At 40.4% G+C, this 25,483-nt stretch overlaps 1 protein-coding gene across 1 annotated transcript; it reads left to right on the top strand.

Moving 5' to 3' along the window:
* Window positions 1-14,204: 14,204 nt before the first annotated feature.
* Window positions 14,205-24,679, top strand: CCNG2 (cyclin G2). The gene is made up of 8 exons (XM_059922805.1): window positions 14,205-14,531; window positions 15,508-15,645; window positions 16,309-16,446; window positions 17,900-18,150; window positions 18,348-18,426; window positions 18,528-18,626; window positions 21,290-21,495; window positions 23,289-24,679. The coding sequence occupies exons 2-8, from the start codon at window positions 15,508-15,510 to the stop codon at window positions 23,410-23,412; spliced, it is 1,035 nt and encodes a 344-aa protein (XP_059778788.1). The 5' UTR covers window positions 14,205-14,531; the 3' UTR covers window positions 23,413-24,679.
* The last annotated feature ends 804 nt before the right edge of the window (window positions 24,680-25,483 follow it).

Raw genomic sequence — 25,483 nt, 5'->3', positions numbered from 1 at the left:
ACTGTCTTTTTCAAACAGGAAATTATCACCAAAAACCCATGTATGAAAGGAAATATGTTTGGTCTGAAATACAATGCGTGTGTAGAGTTTAGAGTCATTGAAACCCAATGATCAAGTTCCCTCAGTTGCATTAACAAATAAACAGGTGTGTGATTCCTAGTACTTGTGCAACTGGTTGGAATAAGATCAGAAGTTGCCATGATTCAGTGACTTCTGGGGACACACAGTGCTATTATATACTTATGGAGAAATAAGATAACTTGGTTTACATTACTCTTGTTCTATATGTCACATGCTACAATACACCAGAATTTTATACTTTTCAGTTGTGTGTCACTTTAGGTTTTTTTTGTTTTTTTTTTTTTAATTTGGAGCCAGAATTGTCTCATACAGCTGTCTGGTTTCCCTGGCATGTTACTGTATTTGGGTCATAAATATCTTGGAAATGTCTGACCTCTAGGGCAGTGGGGGAAAGGGAATTAGGCTTGTGAGAAGCAGCACGTGGCTCTTTTCCATGGTGACCCACTTTGTTCACCTCTGAGAAAAACATGAAAAAAGACAGCTGGGTGGAGACAGTCAAAGCCACCATTTGGTTGTAGAAATGGATGATAAGGAAGGACAGAGTACAGATTTGCAAGGACAGGGCAATATAAAAACAAAAGCAAAGAGAAAGAAATCATTGAAGTCTCCTTGTATGAAATAAGCAATATTAATTCTTATCCAAACATTTTATGGGTGTAATATTCATCACATTATAGTGATGCTGATTTCTTGGGCGTTGCAACAATGTTCTTGGCATGTTTACATAGTTTGTGTCCAGGTTGGTTCACCCAGTTACCTAATAAGGCCAAGGGTTAGTTTTCATATTGGCCGGTTAGCTCTATAGACAGAAAAGATCTGTTCCTTTGCTGTAGCTAATGCTAGCCAATTCAGATCTCTCACAAGCATAGGCCATTGATTATGTGGCTAGTTCAGGATAATCTATTATAATTATTGGAAGAACAACTCAAAGCAATTTTTCTCCTGATATAGGTAACAAGATAAGTAACAAGAAATAATAATTAGCCTTACTGAACCTTTAGCACATGAACTATGTTTAAACTCTCTATTTGTATTGTCTCATTTAATCCTCATCAAACTGCCATTTTCAGGTAAAGAAATAGGCTTTAAAAAGTTAAGCTTGCCATATAAGTCATTCAGATATTAAACAATAAAGCTGGAATTTGAACCCCCCCCCCCAAAAAATAATAATTTATCTTTGTTTAGCATTTTTTGGTTTACTAATGGCAATTTACATACACACATGCACTTAATCTTTTCAGTCTTGTGAGATGGGCATTATTATCCTATTTTTACAAACGTGGGAATGGAGACTTTGAGAGGTCACTCAACTAGTAGGTGTCAGGGACGGTATTCAAAGCTGAGTCTGCTACTTCCAGGTTTGGGGATCTTTCAACCTTCAGACAGCTGAGGTCAGGCATATGTGTATTTATGTTGAAGTTAGTTAAAGTCTGTACAGTACAAAATGCAATGTAGATTTCATAATTATCCAGATTATTCAGGCCCTATAGGGTCCAGCCACTTCATTTTTTTTTTAATTAATTAATTAATTTATTTATTTTTGGCTGTGTTGGGTCTTCGTTTCTGTGCGAAGGCTTTCTCTAGTTGTGGCAAGCGGGGGCCACTCTTCATCGCAGTGCGCGGGCCTCTCACTATCGCGGCCTCTCTTGTTGCGGAGCACAGGCTCCAGACGCGCAGGCTCAGTATTTGTGGCTCACGGGCCTAGATGCTCTGCGGCATGTGGGATCTTCCCAGACCAGGGCTCGAACCCGTGTCCCCTGAATTAGCAAGCAGACTCTCAACCACTGCGCCACCAGGGAAGCCCAGCCACTTCATTTTTGCTTAATGAAGTTAAAAACATGAAGTGTTATCAGTGAAAATAAGCATATGTAATATTATAAATATTCGAGCCACTAGAGTACCTCAGGTGTGATACTAGAAAGCTTATATTCTCTACTACTTATTTCATTATGTGTCCTAACTGGTGGAACACAACTTCTCTGCAATTGAATTATGTGAAAAGAATTGTTCTTCTAATAATTCTCAATATTATTAGATAACAAATGCATTTGTGTTACCCTTTTTAATGTATTGGGTTGGCCAAAAATTTCGTTCGGGTTACGGAAAAACCTGAATGAACTTTTTGACCAACCCAATATCGTTTAGCAACCATTTACACTTTAAATTATGTATTTGACTAGTAAGAAATGACTTCTTTCATTCCTTTTTTAGAACTATAATTTATATTTTTATATTCTGATTTTGAAATACATTGAAATCACACAAATACACTATTTTTAGCTTAAATCTCAAAGTTTGTCTTGAAATTGATTGCCTTGACAAATGAATAAAAGATTTATATTTTAAAACAAAAGTGGTTTGGGAATTCCCTGGTGGTCCAGTGATTAGGACTCCACGCTTCCACTGTAGGGGGCCCTGGTTCAACCCCTGGTTGGGGAACTAAGATCCCACAAGCCGCATGGTGCAGCCAAAAAAATAAAAATAAAACAAAACTGGTTTAAATTGCTGGGGATGGTAGGAGGATGAAAATCTGTTATAGATAGGGAAGAAATAAATTTAGAGTTTAAAGTAACTCACCAAAGCCCTATTTCTGCTTAGATAGGTATATATTTAAGCTCACTTCAAACTACGTATTTTTAAAAAATTTTTATTGGCCTATAGTTGATTTACGATGTTGTGTTAGTTTCAGGTGTACAGCAAAGTGATTCAGTTATACATATGCATGTATCCACACTTTTTTTTTTTTAGATTCTTTTCCCATATAGGCCATTACGGAGTATTGAGTAGAGTTCCCTGTGCTATACAGCAGGTTCGTATTAGTTACCTATTTTACATATAGTAGTATGTAAATGTCAATCCCAATCCAAACTATGTATTTTTAATTGGATTTCTACACAAATTGACAATTGAGAACCTCTAATCAGTGGTTCCAAATGGTGAGCCTCTGAATTAGATTACTGTGTTCAAATGACAGTGTTTTAAAACCCATTTTATTCACAGATGCAAATATTGAAGGCAGTACACACACATATATACATGCACAAACACATGCCTACACACAATGCACATAAGTGTGAGTGTGTGTGTGTGTGTGTAAGGTAGAAAGATTTCAGAATTCTCTCTTTTTAGAAGAGATACTATTTCCTTCCTTGTTTTGTGTTAGTAAACAAGCATTATGTATTTTTGTGTCTCTCTGTGTTCGTGTCTGAATATATGTTTATATATGTATATATTAATCTGAAAATAAAAGCAAAGCTTTCTCCTATATATGAAAATAATAATGGTATATTTAAGTACAGTCATCTTTAACTTTACAGAATATATTCTCCAAAATTAAGAAACCAGAGAATTTTTACTGAGCATCTGCTCTGTGCTTAGTTTTATGTAAAGAGGAGGATACAGAGGTATAAGTCACTCTGGTCCTTGTTTTTAAGTTTTATGAAAATAGGTAACACATTTTGTTGAGAATGTGTTACAGCAGAAACTCACAGAGAACTGCTAGAAACCGACTGATGCTATTCAGCTCAGTCCAGTTGAAGATGCACATATCCTGAGACCCAGAAATTTCATTTCTAGCTACCTTTTATGGAAGAACCCTTGGATGTGTGCACAAGGAGATGGAAGGGAAACATGAATTGCAGCAGTTTTTGTAAAAGTGTTAAACTGGAAGGATTTCCAAAGTCCGTCCACAGTAGGAACAGATAAATAGAGTGTGGTATTTTCATACGGTAGAATATTATATAGCAATAAAAATTTCTATGGCTATAGGCAAACATGGATCAAGGTCAAAAACATAACGTTGAGTGGGAGAGGGTGGCAAAGCTGACAGCACCTGGTATTCTCAGGCAGGCTCCCACTCAGGTCCTCTCCCAAGCAAACAAACAACAACATCAAAAGCCTTAATGTTAAGGAAAAAAAAGTCACAGAAGAATATATTCAATGTGATTCCACTTATATAAAGTTCAAACACTAAACAATATATTATTGGGGGATACATGCAAAGTAATCTATTTTAAAAAGGAAGGGAATGATTAACTGAAAATGTTACTAGCACTACTTTTAGGGAGAGAGAGTGGGGATGTGGTCTAAGTAAGACATCCAGAGGGTTCAAGGTACAGATTATATTCTATTTATTAGCTTGGATAGTGGATACACAATCACTTGTTTCATCAATGGTCTTTAAATTATGCATATACTATATATACTCTCTTGTATGTATATTTCACAATACAATAAAAAAATATATATATATCTATCAGAAAAGAGACCAGAAGATTTTACATCATCACAATAACGTTAGTTGTATTAGATTGTTTGGTTATAGGTAATTTTTTTTCTTTTTCCACATTTTCTGTAATATATTTTAGTTATTTTATAATTAAAATATATTAAATATATTATATATAATACAATATATTAAATAATCCACTTATAGGGAAGTGGCAATATTCTGACTTAGTCTAAATAAGTCACAAAATATAACTTGCAGTGGTTTTAGTTAGGATAATGAATTTCACAAGTATCTGAGAAATACCAGTGTTAAAAGAACATTCTGAAGGTGGAAGTTCTACCAACATGTAGTCTTGAGGAGCTCAGGTGCTGCTAGTCTGTTCTGAGAGCAGAAGCTGCTTCCTTTTAAAAATGAATATAACATTCTGAGTTGAAGGGAGAAGACATAGTCACACAGTAGAAGCAATTTTTCTAGAAGCAGCCAAGAATCTCCTCCTCTGAAAAGATTTACCCAATCTCCCTTCCCCTCCTGAGATAACTATTCTCTCTCTATCTTGCTGCTATGCTTTGTACACACTCCTGAGGTTGCCCAGATCACACTGTAATACTGTTATTTGCCACCTGGGCTCTCCCCATCTAGGCTCTAAGCTCCCTGTGGGCAGGGCCTAACCATAGTCACTTTGTATCTCCAATTTTCACTACTGTGCCTCAACAGAGTAGCTGCCTAGATAATGTTTATTAAACTAAACAAAAGAGGCAGTAAACAATTTGAAACATGGCGTGGCCTGCATTTATAAAACACATGGCTACGGAAACCTGAATATTCTAGGAGGCTAATCTTCATGCATAACGAGTCAATACTTTTCTACAATATTTACATAGAAGCTCTAGAGATAATATTATTATATCCATCATAAAAACTTACAAACATTGCACAACACTATAAACACAATAAATTGGTAACTTCTGGGTACACATCTGTATCTTCTGCATATTGTGTTTGTGCCACCCCTCCCCATCTCCACCCTCCTTCTGTCCAGCACAGGCTGTAAAGCTCAAATCTGCTATTTTTAGCAGTGATCAGAGGGCCTTGACCTCCACCTAAAATGATGGTATGCAGGTGAGAATATAAGAGCAGAACCAGCCATGATAGGGCAAAGTATTTGTTGGTTATAATCTTCAGTTGTAAAGACAAAAAAATGCTTCCATGTCAAAAGATGGAAAACAGCTCAAACACCCCTAGGAGAATCAGTAGGAACACAGCAGCAGTTTCCCTCTGGCACCTAAACATTTGTAAACTACTAATATGACATACTCACATGATGTTCAAAAGTCTTAGACATCTTCCTGCAATGTCTAAAGGCAGGCAGAAAAGAAAGAACCTCTTTTTTCTTTCCTACTGACTTTCTTGGGATTTGAGTGGTAGAACTATGCTGAAACAATTGGCCTGCTTTGTTAGAAACATGTTAATTCAAAACTCCAGGGCAAGGGCAGTTAATCCTGGTAGGTCTGGTCTCTATCTGGACAGTTTCTTTTCAGTTTTGTTTGGTAGAGAGAAATCAGATTTCTCAAAAGTGTATTCACTTGCTATTGAAAAAACAAACAAACAAAGAAAAGAAACACATACAAAAGCATGCAGGTGGATAGTTTATTGATTAAATTTCCTAATAAAACATCCAAATCCAAATTGCCTTGGTTTAGGCTAACCTAAACTACCGATGCAACCATTTTGTATGAATTTAATAGAAAGTATAGGCAAATGGATCAAGTTTATGTCCAATTTGCTCCTTCTTCCTGGATACCAGGATCACTACGTAAAATAGTGGTTAAGACTGCAGGTCCTAGTATCAGATTGTCTGCTATTGAATACTGACTCCACCACTGTCTGGCTGTGGGATCAAGTTACTTAAACTCTCTGGGTCTCTATTTCTGCATCTGTGTGTGTTATGGGCATTACAATTATGTCAGTATGTATAAACCACTTAGTACAGTGCAAGACAGTTAGTTAATTATTGATGACCAAGTGTGGATTTATTGTGAAGATAATGACATTTAGCTTCGGGCTCCTTGCTTGCCTGGTTCCTTCAGAGGTCTCAGGACGGGCCCTAGCAGAATGTTCACATATGTGTTATTTTTTTTTAGTTTTCCAAAAGTAAGACATTTTAACTGCAGTCAGTTAAGGCTGCTGTCTTTCTCCACGTCAAATCGCACTGTACCATTTTCCCTTGTGTTTGGAGGTCCTTAGGGTCCACCAGTATTTTGGGGATCTGGCTAAGGGGAAGCTGAGTTGTGGGACACACCATTTTAACTGAAATTTGGAAACGCATTTTGGAATGTTTCAATAAAGCAATTGAGAAATTACAAACCTCTAATTTGGATGTAAAAGAAAAGTGCCTTCTTTGTCATCTATAAGTGTTTTTATTTAAGAACTAAGATAAAATTCTGATTAAAAAATTAATGAGATGAAATAAAAGTGATAAAAATGCATGATAAAATCAATGGAATGTGCTTGGATATAAAGACACTAATTTGAACAGATTTTTTTTCCAGATCATTCCAAAAGTGGTAGTCCCCTAAAAGAAGGAGAGACTTTTCTAGTAGAAGTAATAGATAGGCTCTTGGATTGTCTGATACTCTCATCAATGAAGAGGAAGGAATCATAATATCATTTTGAAATATATTGAAATTTCTTGCTGATTTGATACAACATACTGATGTTGACAAAGATAACATGAAACTCAAAATATGTTTCTGCAATAAGGAAACAGACAACAAGCTAATTAATGAGTATGACTAGTCTTCACTGATACCCTGAACTTTTATAGCTCATACATGAAAAAATTTTGATAAAGTTTTTCTCAAATCAAACATCAATTCTAAAATATCACATGATATCAATAATGAATTGTAAAACTAAAAGAAATATTTTAAAATATGAACAATTAAAAAAATTGATCCACCATGCTAGGGGAGAGACTAAAATATTTTTCTCCATAGAAAATTATATCACAATATTCTTATCTTATGAAGATGTGATCAGAGAGTTTGCAGTCAAAAATATTGACAAAAAGTTTTGTTTTTTTTTTTTTAATTAATTAATTTATTTTTTTGGCTGCACTTAGTCTTTGTTGCTGCGTGCGGGCTTTCTCTAGTTGCGGCAAGCAGGGGCTACTCTTCGTTGTGGTGTGAGGGCTTCTCACTGGGGTGGCTTCTCTTGTTGCGGAGCACGGGCTATAGGCGCGCAGGCTTCAGTAGTTGTGGCTCATGGGCTTAGTCACTCCGCGGCATGTGGGATCTTCCTGGACCAGGGCTCGAACCCGTGTCCCCTGCATTGGCAGGTGGATTCCCAACCACTGTGCCACCAGGGAAGCCCTGACAAAAAGTTTTATAGCCACATGTCAGGAAATTTATTAATAAAAATTATCATGGCATTGCCTCAATTTTTAAAAATAAATTTATTTATTTATTTATTTGTCTGCCTTGGGTGTTTGTTGCTGTGCAAGGGCTTTCTCTAGTTGCGGCGAGCGGGGGCTACTCTTCATTGCGATGCGTGGGCTTCTCATTGTGGTGGCTTCCCTTGTTGCAGAGCATGGGCTTAGGCATGCAGACTTCAGTAGTTGTCGCGCGTGGGCTCAGTAGTTGTGGCTCGCAGGCTTAGTTGCTCTGCGGCATGTGGTATCTCCCCAGACCAGGGCTTGACCCTGTGTCCCCTGCATTGGCAGGTGGATTCTTAACCACTGCACCACCAGGGAAGTCCATTTCCTCAATTTTTGATATTTGTGTGGAAGATTTTACTTTCCAGAGATGATCCCAACAATACCTCCCATCTCACATACTCTTCTTACCGTGTGATCAACATGCCTCTCATCAAGAGGTGGAGTCTCTGTTCCCTTGCCCTTGAACCTGGAACATGAGCAGACTCTTGACTGTGGCTGAAGGAATGCTGATTAAGGCAGAATAATGGCACCCAAAGATGTCCATGTCCTAATCCCCAGAACATGAGAACATGGCATGTTATATGGTGAGGGGGCGATTAAGATTGCAGATGGAATTAAGCTTGCTAATCAATGGACTTTGAGATGGACAGATTATTCTAGATCATCCAGGTAATTACCCAATGTAATTACAAGGATCTTTATAAGTGGAAAAGGAAGACAGAAGAGTCAGAATTGAGAAAGATTTGAAGAGGCTACGATGCTGGCTTTGAAGATGAAGGAAGGGGCCGTGAGCCAAGGAATACAGTGGTGTCTGGAAGCTGGAAAAGGCAAGGAAATATATTTTCCACAGAGCCTCCAGATAGAATGCAGCCCTGCCGACACCTTGATTTTAGCTCAGCGAAACCCATTTCAAACTTGAGACCTCCAGAACTGCAAGATAGTAAATGTGTTGTTTTAAGTTGCTACATCTGTGGTAATTTGTCATAGTAGCAATATGAAACTATTATAGAAGCTATGTGACTGCCAAGCCTGGTTCATAAAATGAGGTACAATGTTCACCCGGTTTTCTTTGAGCGTTGTCACCATGCCATGAAGAAGTAGAAAGACCACGTGGAGAGGCCACCTATGTAGGAGTCAGCTGGGGTCCCAGCCCACAGTCAACGTCCACTGCAGACACGTAAGGAATGAGCCACAAGGTGGCTCCAGCTCCAGCCACCATCTAAATGCAACCTTGTGAAAAACCCCGAGCAAGGACTGCTAGCTGAGCTCAGCCAAACCCAGAACTGTGGAAGATGATAATACATTTATTGTTGCTGGTTAAGCCACTAAGTTTTGGGTGATTCATTACCCAACAATAGATCACTGGAACATGAGGATATGTCAACTTTTAAAAATTTACAATTTTTCTGGATTTGTCCCATTTAAAATAAATATTCACTTTCATATCTAATTTGTATTTCTAAATTCTACTTTTTCCTAGAGAGAACCCCTCCAAACTGTAAAGTTTCAACTCCCCCTCCCCCATCCCCAGAAGGGAAAAAAAAAACAACTAGTTCCTGCATGTAGTCGTAATTTCTTGTTCAGAATGTGGTTGAAAAACATAATAATATGTGTAATTAAACAGACCTGAGAATCTTGAAATAAAGCAATCTTTATTTTTAGAAGTTAAACCCTCATTCTGAAGACACTTAAAAACAAAAGCAAAATTTAAGCTTATATTACTTGTTCATATCACTTTAAATGCCAATTGCCTTTTCATTTGAGATGAACATGTAATACTTTCACAGAAACTAAAAACTTCCTTTAGGAATAAGACAATATATTCAACAGATGTCTTCTAAGTGATTCTTTGCTGACAGTGTCAATTTCCCATAGCACTATGATGTCAAGACAAGACTGGAAGTATTTGACTTAGGTTATGGTTCTTGGGATAAATCATAAAAGAGGAATGTGCTATGTAAATAATAATGTACAGTGTCCCAGAATGCAGCCTGGGCTACTTCAGATATATTTGCCTTGGAACAGACCCACCATTTTCAGATAATCAGCTCTGATTTCAGGAATCGCCATATTCTCAGTTGCACCCCCCTTTGCCGGTCTTTCCACACCTTGTCAGGGCTACTCCATTTATTCCAGTTGACTTTCAGTCTAACAGAAAGAGGTCTGGATACTAAAGTCAAGAGTCAGCCACAGAGGCAAGTGAGCTTTGAGTTCTCAGGTTTCAGAGATAGTTTGCACAAGACTCACTCACTTGCAGGCTAGCAGGGCTGGGAGGGGCTAATCTGGCTGGCTGGAAAAAGCCTTGCTGTGGTCATTCAGAGGGCCTCTACAGTGAAGATAACTCCCTCAATTCCAAGACTGAGTACATCAGCATGTGGGAATGAATATCCCTAACCCTTGCATAAATAAGCTCCCTGAAAGGTGCAACATGCTTCTACCTTTAACAATAACAGCAACAAAATATCTATACCAAAATAGATTAGAATGTTGGATTTGCTATTTCAGATTTGAAGTCTTGTCCATAAGAAAGTCAGAAAGCAGAATATATGAGACGTTCCTTGATTTATTCTCTGATTGCTTGAAGAAAGGAATTAATTGTCTGCCTATAAATTCTCATTCTTTCAAGTTCACGTTCAAAAATGAACCCTTGGTTAAAAAATCTGAATTACTTCAACCCCTGGTTAGGTTATGCTTTCCCTGTTTCTCTCCCTCTGACAAGAATTCCTGTCTCCTTTACAGGTTCTGCTAGTAAGGTTACTCTAAGCACAGGAAGTTTGGGGCTGCAAACCACCCTTAAGAACAGAAAACAGCCTAGGCAGAGAGCTAGAAATAGTGAGCAGAGGGGAAGAGGAAGTGTGGCCTTTCGTCAGCTTTACCCATCCTGATCCTGAGTTTCTTTCCCTTGTAGGGCTGCTTTCATTTGATGAGGTTAGGGATGATCCCTTCTTGAAGTCACAGCATTGTGAAAGTCCCATCAGCCCAGGGGTACATAGCAAAAGTGCTTTTACACCTGTTTGTATTTAATCTTTACATCAGGTAGAAACAACTACTCCCCGGGGTCTCCCCTCCCCCAGCCATTTGTTTATTTGTATGTTTGCTTTTTCAGATTAGAAAGCTGAGGCTCCTGGGACTTCCCTGGCAGTCCAATGGTTAAGTCTCTGCCCTTCCAAAGCAGGGGACATGGGTTCCATCCCTGGTCTGGGAACTAAGATCCCACATGCTGTGTGGCTTGGCCAAAAGAATTAAAAAAAAAAAAAAAAAAAAAAAAAAAAGCTAAGGCTCTGGATAAATCAAATTATTCAAGGTATTTGAGGCATTATCTCCAATGAGTAGGAAAGCTGGGACTCAAAGTCAGGTATTTTGATTGCTTGCTGGAGCTTTTGCCCTACACCTCAGATACACCAAGGCATATTCTGGGACTGTGTTTTGTTTATCAATTTTTGTGTCTCTGCCTAGTACCATGCCTGGCATCTAGTGTGTATTCCTTAAACGTCTGTTGAGTAAAAAGCCAGGGTTTATTATCTAAACCTATCATTTGTGAGGAGGAAGATGATACCTGGAAAGTTTTGTGGGAATTTTGATGCCTTACAAAGTTCAGGGAAGTTGAGTTTAAGGCATTTGGGGCAGCAAGGCAGCAGCCACTTGGGAATGTGCTATTTTCTTTTCAAGGTAGAAGCTTAAGTGTGGGTAGGTTTGAAGGACACTCCTCAGGAGTCGAGGATTCGCTGAATGAAGGCATTGTTTCTGTGTGGCTGTGCTGCTGTTTATTTCCTGCTCTGTGCCCACCTTCTAGTTTCACAGTTTCAGATGTCACTGAGGACAGCTGGTTCCCTGTCAGGCCTCCGTGGGGTTATGGGGGGCAGACTATCACCCAACCCCACTGCACCTCCATCAGTGTGCTGCAGAAGACCAAATATAATGAGATAAGTCCCCTCCAAGCCCTTCTTGGGGACTGCCAGATTTCTGATTCCCTATTTTGTATGCGCACATGATGAAGGAAAATTGCCCTCAAGAGAGCTTAGCAAAGACTGAAAGGCAGCTGACAGGTAAAGGCTGATTAGCCTAGGGGAGAATGTCTTTTTGATACCTAAGACCTACAACTGCAGCAAAGTGAGCCAACGTGATAAGGACAAATAAAGCCTGGAGGAAGGCTGTCATTAAAAAATCTTTAAAAAAATTTTTGAAATTAAAAAAATTAACACACATCCAAAAACAAAAAAGAATCAGCAGAGTCAAAAGAAAAGACTTGCATCATTTTCTCCCCCAGAAGATAATCATTGTTAAAAGGAGGTGTTTTTTTTTTTTTAAAAGAAGGATGATTTAATTACTGGACCAGTTATTTTTTAATGATTGCTTTCCTTTATCTTAAAAAGACACATGGACTAAAAACAAGGGGCTCCATATCAGAGAACTTGATCAGTCTTTTCTATACTGAACAGGGTCTGCAAAGAGGAGGAAATTCAACAGCATTTACAAAGCTTTCTTGAGAGAGAACTGCTCATTCAAGAGGCTGCCTGTTAGAAGATACATGAAATAACAATTATAAAATAAATAGTATACATTTTGTAGACCTCTATAACAGTTAGTGATGTAGGCAAAGGCCAATTTCTCCATTTCTTCCTTTTTGTCTTATATCTTTTCTATTATTTAAAAAATCTTCTACCACATAATTTTACATTTCCTTCTTCACATCACTTATTCTGTATCTTATGTTCCTCTTCTACCTTTGCCCTTTTACTTGAAAAAAAGTCCCCATCTGTTAATGTAATTTTATTAAATTTCCAAAACCCTGAACAAGGCCACACCTCTCTGAAATAGGAGGATTAGCTCTTTGAGCTGCCCTCCCCCCAGTTGCTCTGTGCTCCAGACATCTATGTCTAGTCCCAGCTAATATGCAAAGGGATCTATTTCTAAAATTCCTTAGCTGCTCTGGAAAAAAGAAAAAGCTGTTGTGAAAGCTATGTTACATGCATATTTTACAAGTAACCAAACAACTTTACAAGTAACCAAACAATTCACAGAAAACATACAGAAGGGCAGAAAAGAGAAATCAGTTTCTTAGGGCTAATTATTTAGAGTAGAACTCGAGAAAGTGTTATTTACCGATTTGCATATTTAGCAGATGGCCAGCGAGGAACTGAAGCAAGAGAAAGTAAAGAAAATAACTATAAACGTTGGAGGAGAGCCTCTTACATCCCCCAAAAATATTCCACGTGAAATTTTCTCCAGCCTAAGGCACTCTTTGCTTTGCTTTTTGCCCCGCCTCAGGAGAGGTGTCGCCTCTTAATAACAACTCTGTAATGGACAATAAATGATAATTTATGGGTGACCAAGGACCAAGAAGCCTCTCTGAGTCTTCATTAAAACAACAGTACAAGTTCAACCTCAGGACGTAGGCTATTATTAGATGTTTACTTGCCATCGTCAATGTGCACAGGTAATTTTTTGTTTTTAAAAGTCCCTTTATTGAATATTTATTTTTATTACGGAAAAATTTCAAGGTACACAAAAGTAGAAAGAATAGTATAACAAACCCTCCTGTATCCATCACCCAGTTTCAACAACTCTTTTTGCCAATCTTGTTTCACAGTTCTTCTCCATTTTTTTTTTTTTCCTTTTGGTCGGTAAACTTTAAAGCAAATACAAAGATGATAGCATTTTACTCGTAAATATTTCAGTAAGCACCCCGAAAATTTTACAATAACTTGACTGGTTATCGCAAAATTGACCTGCAGAACAAAATAAAGAAGGAACGTAGAAAACCCTCCCGTGGTGGAAGAAGTTGTCACAAAAGTTATCTAGCTGTTCTAGCTCTTCGGAGGTGAGAACCAAACGTGGTATTCCCTTGGGACCGGGCCGGGGGTGGGGGTGGGGTGGGGGGGGCGGTGCTGGTGATGGCGGTGGGAAGGTACAGACCCCGGGGCAGGTTAGTGAATTTCTCCGAAGTGGTCCACCCAGGCATGCGCAATCCAGACACCAGAGTTGCTAAGGCCCTGAGGCAGATAGAAGCGCAGGATACAGTGAAAACCAATCAGAGGGTTCAAAGGATAATCAGTTAGCCAATCCGGATTCGAGACTGAATCAGAGCTTCAGCATCCTGCTCGCCCCCACCGATATCCAATCGGGGAGCCCGCTACTTTGGGCGGACTTTTCAAAACAGCGAAAACAAAACAAATCGGGGACCTTTAAAAGGTGCAATGCGACCAGAAACTATCTCCTTCCGCCCCTCACGCCTATCACTCCCTTTCCTTCCTCCGTAGGATCAATAGAGGAATAAAGCCGTGCCCAGATTCCATCCTCCTCCTTGGGAGGGAGGAGTGGCTCAGTAAAGCAAAGGCGAGCTGAGGAGGCCACAAAGCTGGCTGGAGACATACACTTAGGGGAGGGACTCTTTTTCAAAGTCTGTCGAGGAGGCAGCGGATCCCTCCGCGGAGAGTCACGTGCCCCGCCCCCTTGGGGGCGTCGGAAACTCAAAACAAAAACAAGGGGTTTTGTTGGGGCCTCCGCGGTGGTGGCGGCGTCAGCGGCGGTGGAACCCATAGTGGGGCAGGGCTAGAGGGACCGGCGCAGCGCCCCAGCCGGAGGGTGGGCGCGCGGGGAGCGGGATGAAGCCGGGGCTGTGAGGCCGAGGCGGCGGTGGTAGGGGGGAAGGGTCGGATGCCGGTCGGGGGCACCACTGAGGCGGCGGGTCCCTGACCTCGGAGACAGGTCCGGACGTCCCCGCCGCGCCCAGTCCCATCCGACCGTGACGCCGCGGGCCGGTGGAGGCGCGACTCCAGCACGGTGAGTGGGCCCACCCGGGACCGCGGAGCTTCTTTGTTCATGGTCGGGACTGCGAGGAGCGATGTCAGAGTGCCCACCCCTCAGCTTGGGGAGCGATTCCGGTCCTGCCCTCAGCCCTGGGGCAGTGGGCGCCCAGAGGCGGAGAGATGCTGATGCGATGGATGGATGGAGGGTCGAGGAGGCTGAAGACAGTTCTTTGGTGTCTCCCCTCCCTCATTTTGTCACGGTGGCTCGCTGGGGTGGTTCTTCTTGGATTGACAGCCCCGGGTCTCCGCAGAATTGCGGAATCAGGGCATCGGTGGATGGAAGGGTATTGTCTGGGCACGGGGCGGGCTGGATTTCTGTCCCCAGACCCCGATCGCGTGGGCCGCGCCACCCCAGTGCTCTCTGGGACCTAGGTCTCTGCCACTCGGGTTTTGTTCAGAGGAGGCGCTGCCGAAGCGGATGGGGAAGGCTTGGGGGCTGGACTCCAGCGAGAGGGGCTTCTGGAGCTGGGCTCCGCGGGAGGGGCGGGGCTCGGGAGTCTCCTCCCTCCGGTTCTTTGTTCAGTCGCGAGACTTTCCCTCCCCCCACGTTGTGCAAAGCCCCTACCTCCCGGACCCGTTGCTCTCGGAGACCCCGGTGCGTTCCACTGGGCAGAAACCCCTCCCCCCGGGACTTCAGGTGGGGCGGACCGTCCGGACACCGCCGCCAGAGGACAGTTTCCTGTTTGTGAAACGGCTGGGAGACCGGGGCTGGCCGGTCTGACCCAGCGCTAGCCGGCGGACGTGACCACGGCCCCTCCCCCTGCCACACCTCCCTGGCGGTCGGGGAGGATTGCTCCGGGGTTCGGCTGGACGTGACTGGTGCCCTCACCCGCTTTTCTCCAGGGTGTGCTGGGGCGCCCCTCGCTGGAGGTATTGGCCCCAGCTCTTTTGTGCTTCCCCCCTCCCCCCTCCAGGATACATTCTAACTGTGTGTGGTGTCTTTGCTACAGATGAAGGATTTGGGGGCAGAGTACTTGGCCGGTCGTGAAGGGGTCCAGCTCTTCGGATTGTTGAACCTCTACCTAGAACAGGAACAGAGATTCCAACCTCGAGAAAAAGGGCTGAGCTTGATCGAGGCTACCCCGGAGGTAAGTGCCAGGAAAGATAACTTGCTCTAGTCGCTGACAGGGCTTGGGGAGATAACTTTAATTTTTTTTTTTTTTTTTAGTTGAATCTAGACTAAAGGCTGCAAAGTTTCTTAAGACCACAAGTGGTCGTCCTAGAGTACTAAGATAAATCTTAATACAGGGTCATGCTTTTGTTTCTTAGCAAAAATGAGAGTGATACTAAATCTAGGGAAGTGTGGCTTCAAATGTGGCACTCCCCAGCCTGCAGCTTCAGGGTGGGAGACCCCCTGGGAATTGAGCAGGTCATTTGTGGAAATACCCTCTGCCTATGCAATACTTCTGTATAGTAGGCTCTTAAGTGATTTTTTTTTTTTTTTAAAACAAGGAACCTTCTAGATGTCCATTACAAGGGAATTGAATTATATTTGCTCTTATCCTCTGGAAGTGTGGCAACAGTTTGCTTTATATTGAATTGCTGAATGTCTTTTATGATGTATATTTTTAAAAAGCAGTGTTGTGTACACATTTTGTATCTGAAAAACTGTAGTGCTTTGGTTAAGTGATAGTCCCCCATATTCTTGAAGATTCAGGGGAAAAAAATTACCTTATTTGAATCTAACTCTGTGTATTGTCCATTCTAGTTCTAAGACAATCATAAACTTTGGCTCTTGGTTTTTGTTGCAGAATGATAACACTTTGTGTCCAAGATTGAGAAATGCCAAAGTAGAAGATTTAAGGAGTTTAACCAACTTTTTTGGATCTTGCACTGAAACTTTTGTCCTGGCTGTCAATATTTTGGACAGATTCTTGGCTCTTATGAAGGTATTTCATCGTTTTTATAAATAAAACTTCATTTTTTTATACCCAGTGCCTAGCACGATGCCTAGAATACAAGGATTCAGTAAATATTTGGCAAATGAATGTAATTATGTCACTATAGATAAACATTTTTAATTTTCGGAATTGTGATCTTTAGTCCAGATTAAGAGACTACAAAAGTAAGCATATTACTGTATCTTAAGTTAGGTTTTCCTGTACCTCTTACATACCTTCTCTTTAAAGATGTGAAAAAATGAAGACTACTGTTTTTTTAGGTGTTTCTATATACATAGCTCTCAAAATAAGGTTTTCATATTTTCATCTTCCGTTATGTTTCTTTTGAGCCTAGGTGTTTTTAAACACGTGAAACGTGGCAAATGGAAGTATAGCAGTATGTTAAAGGTGACCTATTGCCTTCACTATGAGAAATCTTTTCCAAGCAGGGAGCCACTGTCTTATTAACAATTACCAGCAAGTCATATGATATCACTTATATGTGGAATCCAAAATATGACACAAATGAACCTATTAGTGAAACAGAAACAGAATCAGGGACATAGAGAATAGATTTGGTGGTTGCCAGGGGGAGGGGAGTGGGAGAGGGTAGGAGTGGGAGTTTGGGATTAGCAGATGCAAACTGGTACATATAGAATGGATAAACAACAAGGTCCTACTGTATGGCACAGGGAACTATATTCAATATCCTGTGGTAAACCATAATGGAAAAGAATATGAAAAAGAATGTGTATATATATGTATAACTGAGTCACTTTGCTGTACAGCAGTAATTAAATTGTAATTCAACTATACTTCAATAAAAAATAAATTAAAAAAAAAAAACCAATTACCAGTAACTGTTAAATGTGGTGATACTTCTGCCAGTAGGATTGCTGTCAGCTGCTGGGTCAGTTTTCAGGGCACTGAAAAGGGAAGCCATCTGTCCATGGCAGCTTGTACATAAGCTCTACTCTGCTCATCTGATGCAATATCTCTCTTGGGGAAATTTGCAGTGAAGTATGGGATGATTCTTAAATAGATAAGAAGATACAAAGATGAATGTATTATTTTTATATCCAAAAAAGTATATTTTCTTGGTGTTGGAAGGCTTAATTTATTTTGGGGGAGGTTGTACTATTATGAATTTCATAAGTTTGAAATATAATGTATAACTCTGTGAGAAACCTAGCTTTTGAACTTGCATTAACAATTTTTACCTGCATTTAAATTAAGTAATTTAAATGCTCAAAATGTCTTTTTTGTTTTTTAAAGGGAGGTTAAGACAGCTTAAAATGTAAAAACGATTAAGTATAACTGTGTGTAAAGGTAAGTACAGGGAAGCAGCTTGATTGTGTTCTGTCTTAAGAATAGGGGCTCATTACAATATTCTTTTAAGTGTCTGCTTTGCTAAGTTAAAGTGACAATTGTTGGAAGAAATCTTTTGTTCTTTGTTTTTCAGGTGAAACCTAAACATTTGTCTTGCATTGGAGTCTGTTGTTTTTTGCTGGCTGCTAGAATAGTTGAAGAAGAATGCAATATTCCGTCTACTCTTGATGTAATCCGGATTAGCCAATGTAAATGTACTGCTTCTGACATAAAACGGATGGAAAAAATAATTTCAGAAAAATTGCACTATGAATTGGAAGCTACTACTGCCTTAAACTTTTTGCACTTATACCATACTATAGTACTTTGTCATACTTCAGAAAGGTCAGTGAGATTAAAAATTAAGATTTTCTACTTCGGCATTGCTATAAGTAACAGTGAAGAATTAGAACGCTAGTGAAATTTATGTTTTTACCTGCTCCAAACTTTCAGCTTGGACTTTTAATGACAAATGCTTAGAATTGTTTAAATCTTTAGAAGTTTAATAAATAAATATTTTGTTCTTTCTTTTCATTGTATAGGAAAGAAATACTGAGCCTTGATAAACTGGAAGCTCAGCTGAAAGCTTGCTGCTGCAGACTTATCTTTTCAAAAGCAAAAGTAAGTCAATTTCTTTCTTATATATATCTCACAGTTTCTGTTTTTTCCCCCGCAGTTTCTATTTTGAATTAAAAAAATTATTTTTCTTTTTTTTCTTGTAGCCATCTGTATTAGCTTTGTGCCTTCTCAATTTGGAAGTAGAAACTTTGAAATCCATTGAATTATTGGAAATTCTCCTGCTTGTTAAAAAACATTCCAAGGTAAATATCTTCAGAACTTATTCTTTAAAGCAAGTTTCTTCCTAGTGTTTTATTTTATTTTTTCTGTGGTGACTTAATCATTAAGTAACACTTTATGGGGCTCTTAACTTTTACTCATTTATTCTTGTATCTTAAGTGTTGATGTTCTACAAATGCAGCTTCAACCCAGACAGTGTTAAGCTGGAAGGGAACCTGGTCACTTAGGCTAGCTTCTTTCCACGTTTAGACATCCCTTCTGTAGTCTTCTTGCCAGTTGGTAATACAGCGGTCTACATTGCCCCATGCACATTGTTCTAAAATGCGTATTAAGGGCTTCCCTGGTGGCGCAGTGGTTAGGAATCCTCTTGCCAATGCAGGGGACATGGGTTCGAGCCCTGGTCCAGGAGGATCCCACATGCCGCGGAGCAACTAAGCCCACGCACCACACTGCTGAGCCTGCGCTCTAGAGCCCACGAGCCACAACTACTGAGCCCATGCTCTGCAATGAGAAGCCACCGCAATGAGAAGCCCGTGCCCTGCAACGAAGAGTAGCCCCCACTCGCCACAGCTAAAGAAAGCCTGTGTGCAGCAGCGAAGACCCAACACAGCCAAAAATAAATAAATAAATTTATTAAAAATAAATAAAATGCATATTAAGAAGTAGAGTTAGTAAATGCACGAATAGCATCCCATTACATCTGTAGGCTAATCATCGTCCCTTTAGTAGCATTACCAAGATAACATCAGCTATGTTTCTCTTTGAAACTCCTTTGTCAGGCCAGCCTGGTAAGTTTTTTCAATCATAAAGAGGTGTAAACCAAACATAAGCACAGTCCTTTTTCTTTTTTTTTTTTTTTTTTTTTTTTTTTAAATATTTATTGAGACCTACTCAATGCCAGGCACTATTCTTTTTTTTTTTTTTTTTTTTTTTTGTATTTATTTATTTATTTATTTATGGCTGTGTTGCGTCTTCGTTTCTGTGCGAGGGCTTTCTCCAGTTGCGGAGAGCGGGGGCCACTCTTCATCGCTGTGCGCGGGCCTCTCATTATCGCGGCCTCCCGTTGCGGGGCACAGGCTCCAGACGCGCAGGCTCAGTAGTTGTGGCTCACGGGCCCAGTTGCTCCGCGGCATGTGGGATCTTCCCAGACCAGGGCTCGAACCCGCGTCCCCTGCATTGGCAGGCAGATTCTCAACCACTGCGCCACCAGGGAAGCCCCAGTCCTTTTTCTTAAACTGATAGTCTAGTTGGAGAAGTATGGAACTGAACACGAAGCAGGGTGTTCTGTCATTTACTGTTCTGTGTCGCGGTCCCGTAGGGTCTGTGTCTCTGAGCATAGGGAATACTTTGGGATGTGGTTAGCAGGGAAGGAGGGTAGACTGTGAGAGGCACAGTGACTGGGAACCTGGTTCGGGCAGCAGAGGCTCGCGGCCAGGAAGCTGGTGGACTAGAAGGGTGTGGGAATCATTTTGGGGTCGGTTTGTAGATAGAATATCCAGATGATGGTCACAGGCAGGAGGAAGTACACCCAACTCAGTGGTTTTTAGAGGCCAAGCATGGAAATGAGGCAAGGAGTCACGAATGACCAAGATTTGGACCTAATGGTGGAGAGAATATTGGTACCATTGAGGGAAATTGGAGAGAAGTTAATTGTGATCAAAGAAGTATGATTTTAGGTACTTGTATACCTTTCCGATAGGTAGATGTCTAGCAGATACTTGGCAGTCTGGACTAAAAACTCCAGATAAACTATAGTTGGAGATTGAGATTAGCAATTTCCCATGAGGAAATAATAGTTGAAACCATAAGAAATTCTTGGGAGTCCTCTGATTAGGGGTTGATTAAAACTCTGGGTTTTCAGTGTTGGCGGTTTCCCCACGTAGGGGATGTAGGAGGTGATGTCAGGAGAATAAGAGAGTGATAGAAGCCAGACTGCCAGGGGATTAAGATGTGACTGGATTAGGTGGAAATGGAGGCCAAGATGATATAAAATCATCGTCTGTTTTGTGGTCAAGTACATGCAACGTGAAGCATTTTGTTTTAATACATAACTTCCAGCTTTTGTTTTAAGCACGAATTTACTAGTTTGAATCTAAACCTTTTATAATAATGTCATTTGGAAACATCTTCGGTGAAAATTGATTCCATGAAATAAATTGGGGCACTCCCCAGTGGTGGAGGAACTGTGCCCTTCTGGGGGAATTCCTCGTCTCTCACATTGCCAACTTCTCCATTTGCATATGTCTGGTGTCTTAATGTAAATGCGTATTTTAGCAATCCAAGTAATGCTATGTTACAGAAACGTAAATTATGTTAAATTCCTTTGCATTGCGACTATCAAAGTATATACTTGATAATTGATTTATTAACAGACCTAGTGTTTTTAGGTTAGTGTGCTTTCTTAAGATAGGCAGAGTGTTCTCTGTATTGAGTCCTATGTAAATGATTTATACCTGTGGTGCTTCTCCCCTAAAGCAGTGGTTACCAGATTTTGACTGCACATTAGAATCACCTGGGGAGCTTTAAAAAACCTTGATGCCCAGATGACACCTCATATCAATTAAATAAGAGTATCTGAGGGTGGGAGCCAGGCATCAGTATTTTTTAAGCATCGCAGGGTGATTCCAAGGTGCGGCAAGGTTTGGGAACCGCTGTCATAACCTCTTCATTTAAATATTTTTTTCAGGTTAATGACTCCGAGTTTGTTTACTGGAGGGAGTTAGTTTCTAAATGCCTAGCTGAATATTCTTCTCCTGAATGTTGCAAACCAGATCTTAAGAAGTTGGTTTGGATTGTTTCAAGGCGCACAGCCCAGAACCTCCACAATAGCTACTATAGTGTTCCTGAGTTGCCCACAATACCAGAGGTGGGGTGTTTTGATGAAAGTGAAAGGTAAGCAGGTTCCTTGACTAATGAGACTTCCCCAGACTAAATGTTACTGATGTTTGTGTATCAGAGCCCCTACCTCTGATACCATCATTTCTTTGGGTAAGAAAATTAACCAGAAATAGTTTTATTAAAATAGGCAATAGTTTGGAAGTGTACCCCCCTCTCCCCACTTCTTTTCTTTATTAAAAAACAACAACAGGGGCTTCCCTGGTGGCGCAGTGGTTAAGAATCCACCTGCCAGTGCAGGGGACACGGGTTCGAGCCCTGGTCTGGGAAGATCCCACATGCCACGGAGCAACTAAGCCCATGCGCCACAACTACTGAGCCTGCGCTCTAGAGCCCGCGAGCCACAACTACCGAAGCCCGTGCTCCTAGAGCTTGTGCTCTGCAACAAGAGAAGCCACCGCTGTGAGAAGCCCGCGCACCGAAACGAAGAGTAGCCCCCGCTCGCCGCAACTAGAGAAAGCCCGCGTGCAGCAACGAAGACCCAACACAGCCAAAAAGTAAATAAATAAAATAAAAATTAAACAAAACAACAACAACAACAATAAAAACCAGCATCCTATACGTCATTACCTCCCCGAGACTTATAACTGGAAGTTTGTACCTTTTGACCACCTTCACCTACCACCCCCTCCCCCCAACTCCGGCAACCATCCATCTGTTCTCTGCATCTGTGAGTTCTGTTTTGTGTTTTCAGATTCCGCATATAAGTGAGATCATACAGTATTTGTTGTTCTCTGACTTATTTCACTCCTGTTTAAAAAAACTGCTTGTTTCGCATCTTTGCTTTTTGAAATACAGTTTAGTTAAAAAAACAGCATTCTGGGTTTTTTAACATTAGTATGAATTTCTAAAATGGTCCTATGGAAAGAGGCTGTGGGTTAAATGACTGGAAAGTAAAGGGAACTACCACCACTGATGTGGCAGAGTTCTGTAGAGATTTTTAGTTTTGTCAAATGCCGTTGTCTTATTCAGAGTTTATTTTTGTTAGTAAAGTGAATTATTTAATTTTATTGAATTTCACTGTTTTATGCTGTAGGGAGAAGAGACCATAAGTTCCATTTTCCTAGCTCGTTGGTTTCTTAGTTTGATATTTGAGAAGTTCAGTGATGCAATTATTGATGCAAGAAAGACATCAAAACCATATGATAGGGCTTCCGTGGTAGCGCAGTGGTTAAGAATCTGCCTGCCAATGCAGGGGACACGGGTTCGAGCCCTGGTCTGGGAAGATCCCACATGCCGCGGAGCAACTAAGCCCGTGAGCCACAACTACTGAGCCTGCGCGTCTGGAGCCTGTGCTCCACAACGGGAGAGGCCGCAACAGTGAGAGGCCCGCGCACCGCGATGAAGAGTGGCCCCCGCTTGCCGCAACTAGAGAAAGCCCTCGCACAGAAACGAAGACCCAACACAGCCGAAAATAAATAAATAAATTTAAAAAAAAACCCAAAACTATATGATAGGAGATCTTTGTCATTAGTTTGCATTTATTGGATTTAAAATACTTAGAATTCTATAGTTAGTTGTTGACAGAGTTATTACTTGGTACAAGAATAATAGTTTGGCAAGTGGTAATTTGTTTAAACCTCTTAAGCAAATCTATTTTCTAAGGAGATTACAATACACTTCACTTTAGGAAGTCCTTCTAAGTTAAATTTTGTCTCTGTAGAGCTTAAATTTTGAATGTAAAAATCCTGAGACTAGAGCTACTTGTTCAGCAGTTTAATTTTGCCTGTACGACCTTTAAATGTGTTTTAAATGATGGGATCCTTCTCTCTGTCTCTTTTTCCTTTTAGCGAGGACTCCTGTGAAGATATGAGTTGTGGAGAAGAGAGCCTCAGCAGCTCCCCTCACGGTGATCAGGAGTGCACGTTCTTCTTCAGCTTCAAAGTGGCACAGACACTGTGCTTTCCGTCTTAGAAATCTCATTGTTCTGGGTCCAAAATTAACGTGTGTGTACAGGTTTCAAAGCAATAAATGGGGGAGTAGGTAGTTTCCTGGTGCAGCCCCCATCTAGGCAGGAATTGCATAGACTCTGGAATACCTACCTTCTATTTATTATTCAGATCAGATCTGGCCTATTTTCATATTTAATCCTAAGCCATCAAATGGGTTAGTGCCTCTTAAACAATTAACAATACTTCAGACATTGGCACTTTATTTTTCTCCTTGATCTTTAGCTACATGGGGGAGGAGGGAAGGTGCTGATACCTTCAATTTATTACTTTTCAAGAAGATTTTTAAAGATGAATAGTGTAGCTTCAACTTTTTTATAAAGCCTTCAGGTGTCTTTAATGAAACAGATTGGGAGTGTGCAAGTGCTTCCTTTGCAGGGACAATGGATAATCCTTTAATGGTTTATCTTAGATCTCTCTCTCTCCCCCTCCATTCTCAGAGCAGAGAATATACTCTTAAATGTCAAAAACCTTTTTTTTGTTGTTTTTTTGTTTTTTTAAATGATCAGTGTTCTATCTGATGCAGACTCTAGAAACTTAGGAATTATAATGTTGACATTTCTGTGAATTTTAGTATGTAATATCTTCATTTCTTTGAGGTTTCTGCCAAAACAGAAATAAGCAACAGACTAGGGTTGTTGGATAGTTGCATTCCTAATGCCTAAGTGTTGTCAAACTATAGTATTATTTTAATGTTTTTAAAACAATCCATAATCTAGTTTTGCATGTACCTGTATGAGAGCAGTGCAGCAAGTTGAACAGAACTAGGTAACTATGGAATTGATAAATGTTGATCTGGTAGCACATTTTGTCTCATTTTCTTCTATTAAAAAGTCTGCATGATTACATTGTATTTCCTTTGTAATTCACGTTTCAAAAATAACGGTATTGTACATGGGTGCCAAGACTGAATATGAAGTGTAAAAAAACCTAAGTGTTTGTAGTATTATAGTTTTAAGCGTATCTGTGTGGTGGTACAGCCATAAGAATAGGGATTTATAAACTCTGTACACATGAGATTTAGTACAGAGAATTTTTTTAAACTTTATAAACTGTATATGAAAATGTAAATCTTTAAAAATGTACATAAAAATCCTGTATTTTTTTACTGTGTGTGTGATAGTCTAGTCATTGCATGTAAATATAATTTATTGTGTATTCTGTATTATAAATCATATAACGATGACTTACTTTTTTACTGGTAAGTCAGCATCCATTGGATGTTTTTTGAAGTGAATCTTTTTGAAGTAATAATAGATTACAACTCAAAATAAAAATATTAATGAATTGTACTCCTTGTTTGCAGTCACATTTTAATTTTTAACTTTTTGGTGAAAAAGAAAAGGTGCTTGCTGTATTTCAGAGGGGAGGCTTGAAGTGAGGCTGGAGCGCCTCCAGGATAAGCCCTGTCTCTGGTTACCAGGAGTCCTCCAGGTAGTATTTCCTCACTGCAGTTTGGCCCTGAGCCTTGGAGATACTGAAAGTGAATCTGTCACTGGAGAGTTGACCTCTCTCGGGGGTGTACTCATATTAAAAGAGCGACATATTAACCTGAATGCCTATTAGTTTATAGTGAAAGCCAAAAGGTATCAAGTAGACCAGGATACTCACGTTGGCAGGTTAGTACAGTTTCTCTCTCTGCAGACAAGCCAAATTCTCTTCAGAAGGTCGCTTGGTGAATAAGCACTAGGGGAGTTAGCTTTGACTGGACCTTGCCAGCCTCTAGCTCTTTGGATCTTTTTTCCCAAGCTTTAGGCTTGATCTGCAAGTGGTGGCCTCCACCACTGTTTTTTTTTTTTTTTTTTTGCGTGGGTTTCCCTATCTAGTTTGGTTTTGTAGACCTTTGTTTGCTCTAGTTGGTTAGAAAATGAGATATACAGAATATGGTTTTCACGTAATACCACTTCTCCCCTGGCAATAGGGACATGTTTTCCTACCCTCCTAGTGGAGAATCTGCTTGAATGACCCTCCCTTTCTTATTAAGCAATTTTGGCAAATAGTAGACAATAAACTCTGCTTTCAGTTTTTGATTTGTT

The sequence above is a fragment of the Balaenoptera ricei genome, chromosome 5, assembly GCF_028023285.1.
Source record: "Balaenoptera ricei isolate mBalRic1 chromosome 5, mBalRic1.hap2, whole genome shotgun sequence".
NCBI lineage: Eukaryota > Metazoa > Chordata > Mammalia > Artiodactyla > Balaenopteridae > Balaenoptera > Balaenoptera ricei.
Note: the sequence above shows the minus strand (reverse complement) of the source record. Positions and strands in the feature narration are given on the sequence as shown.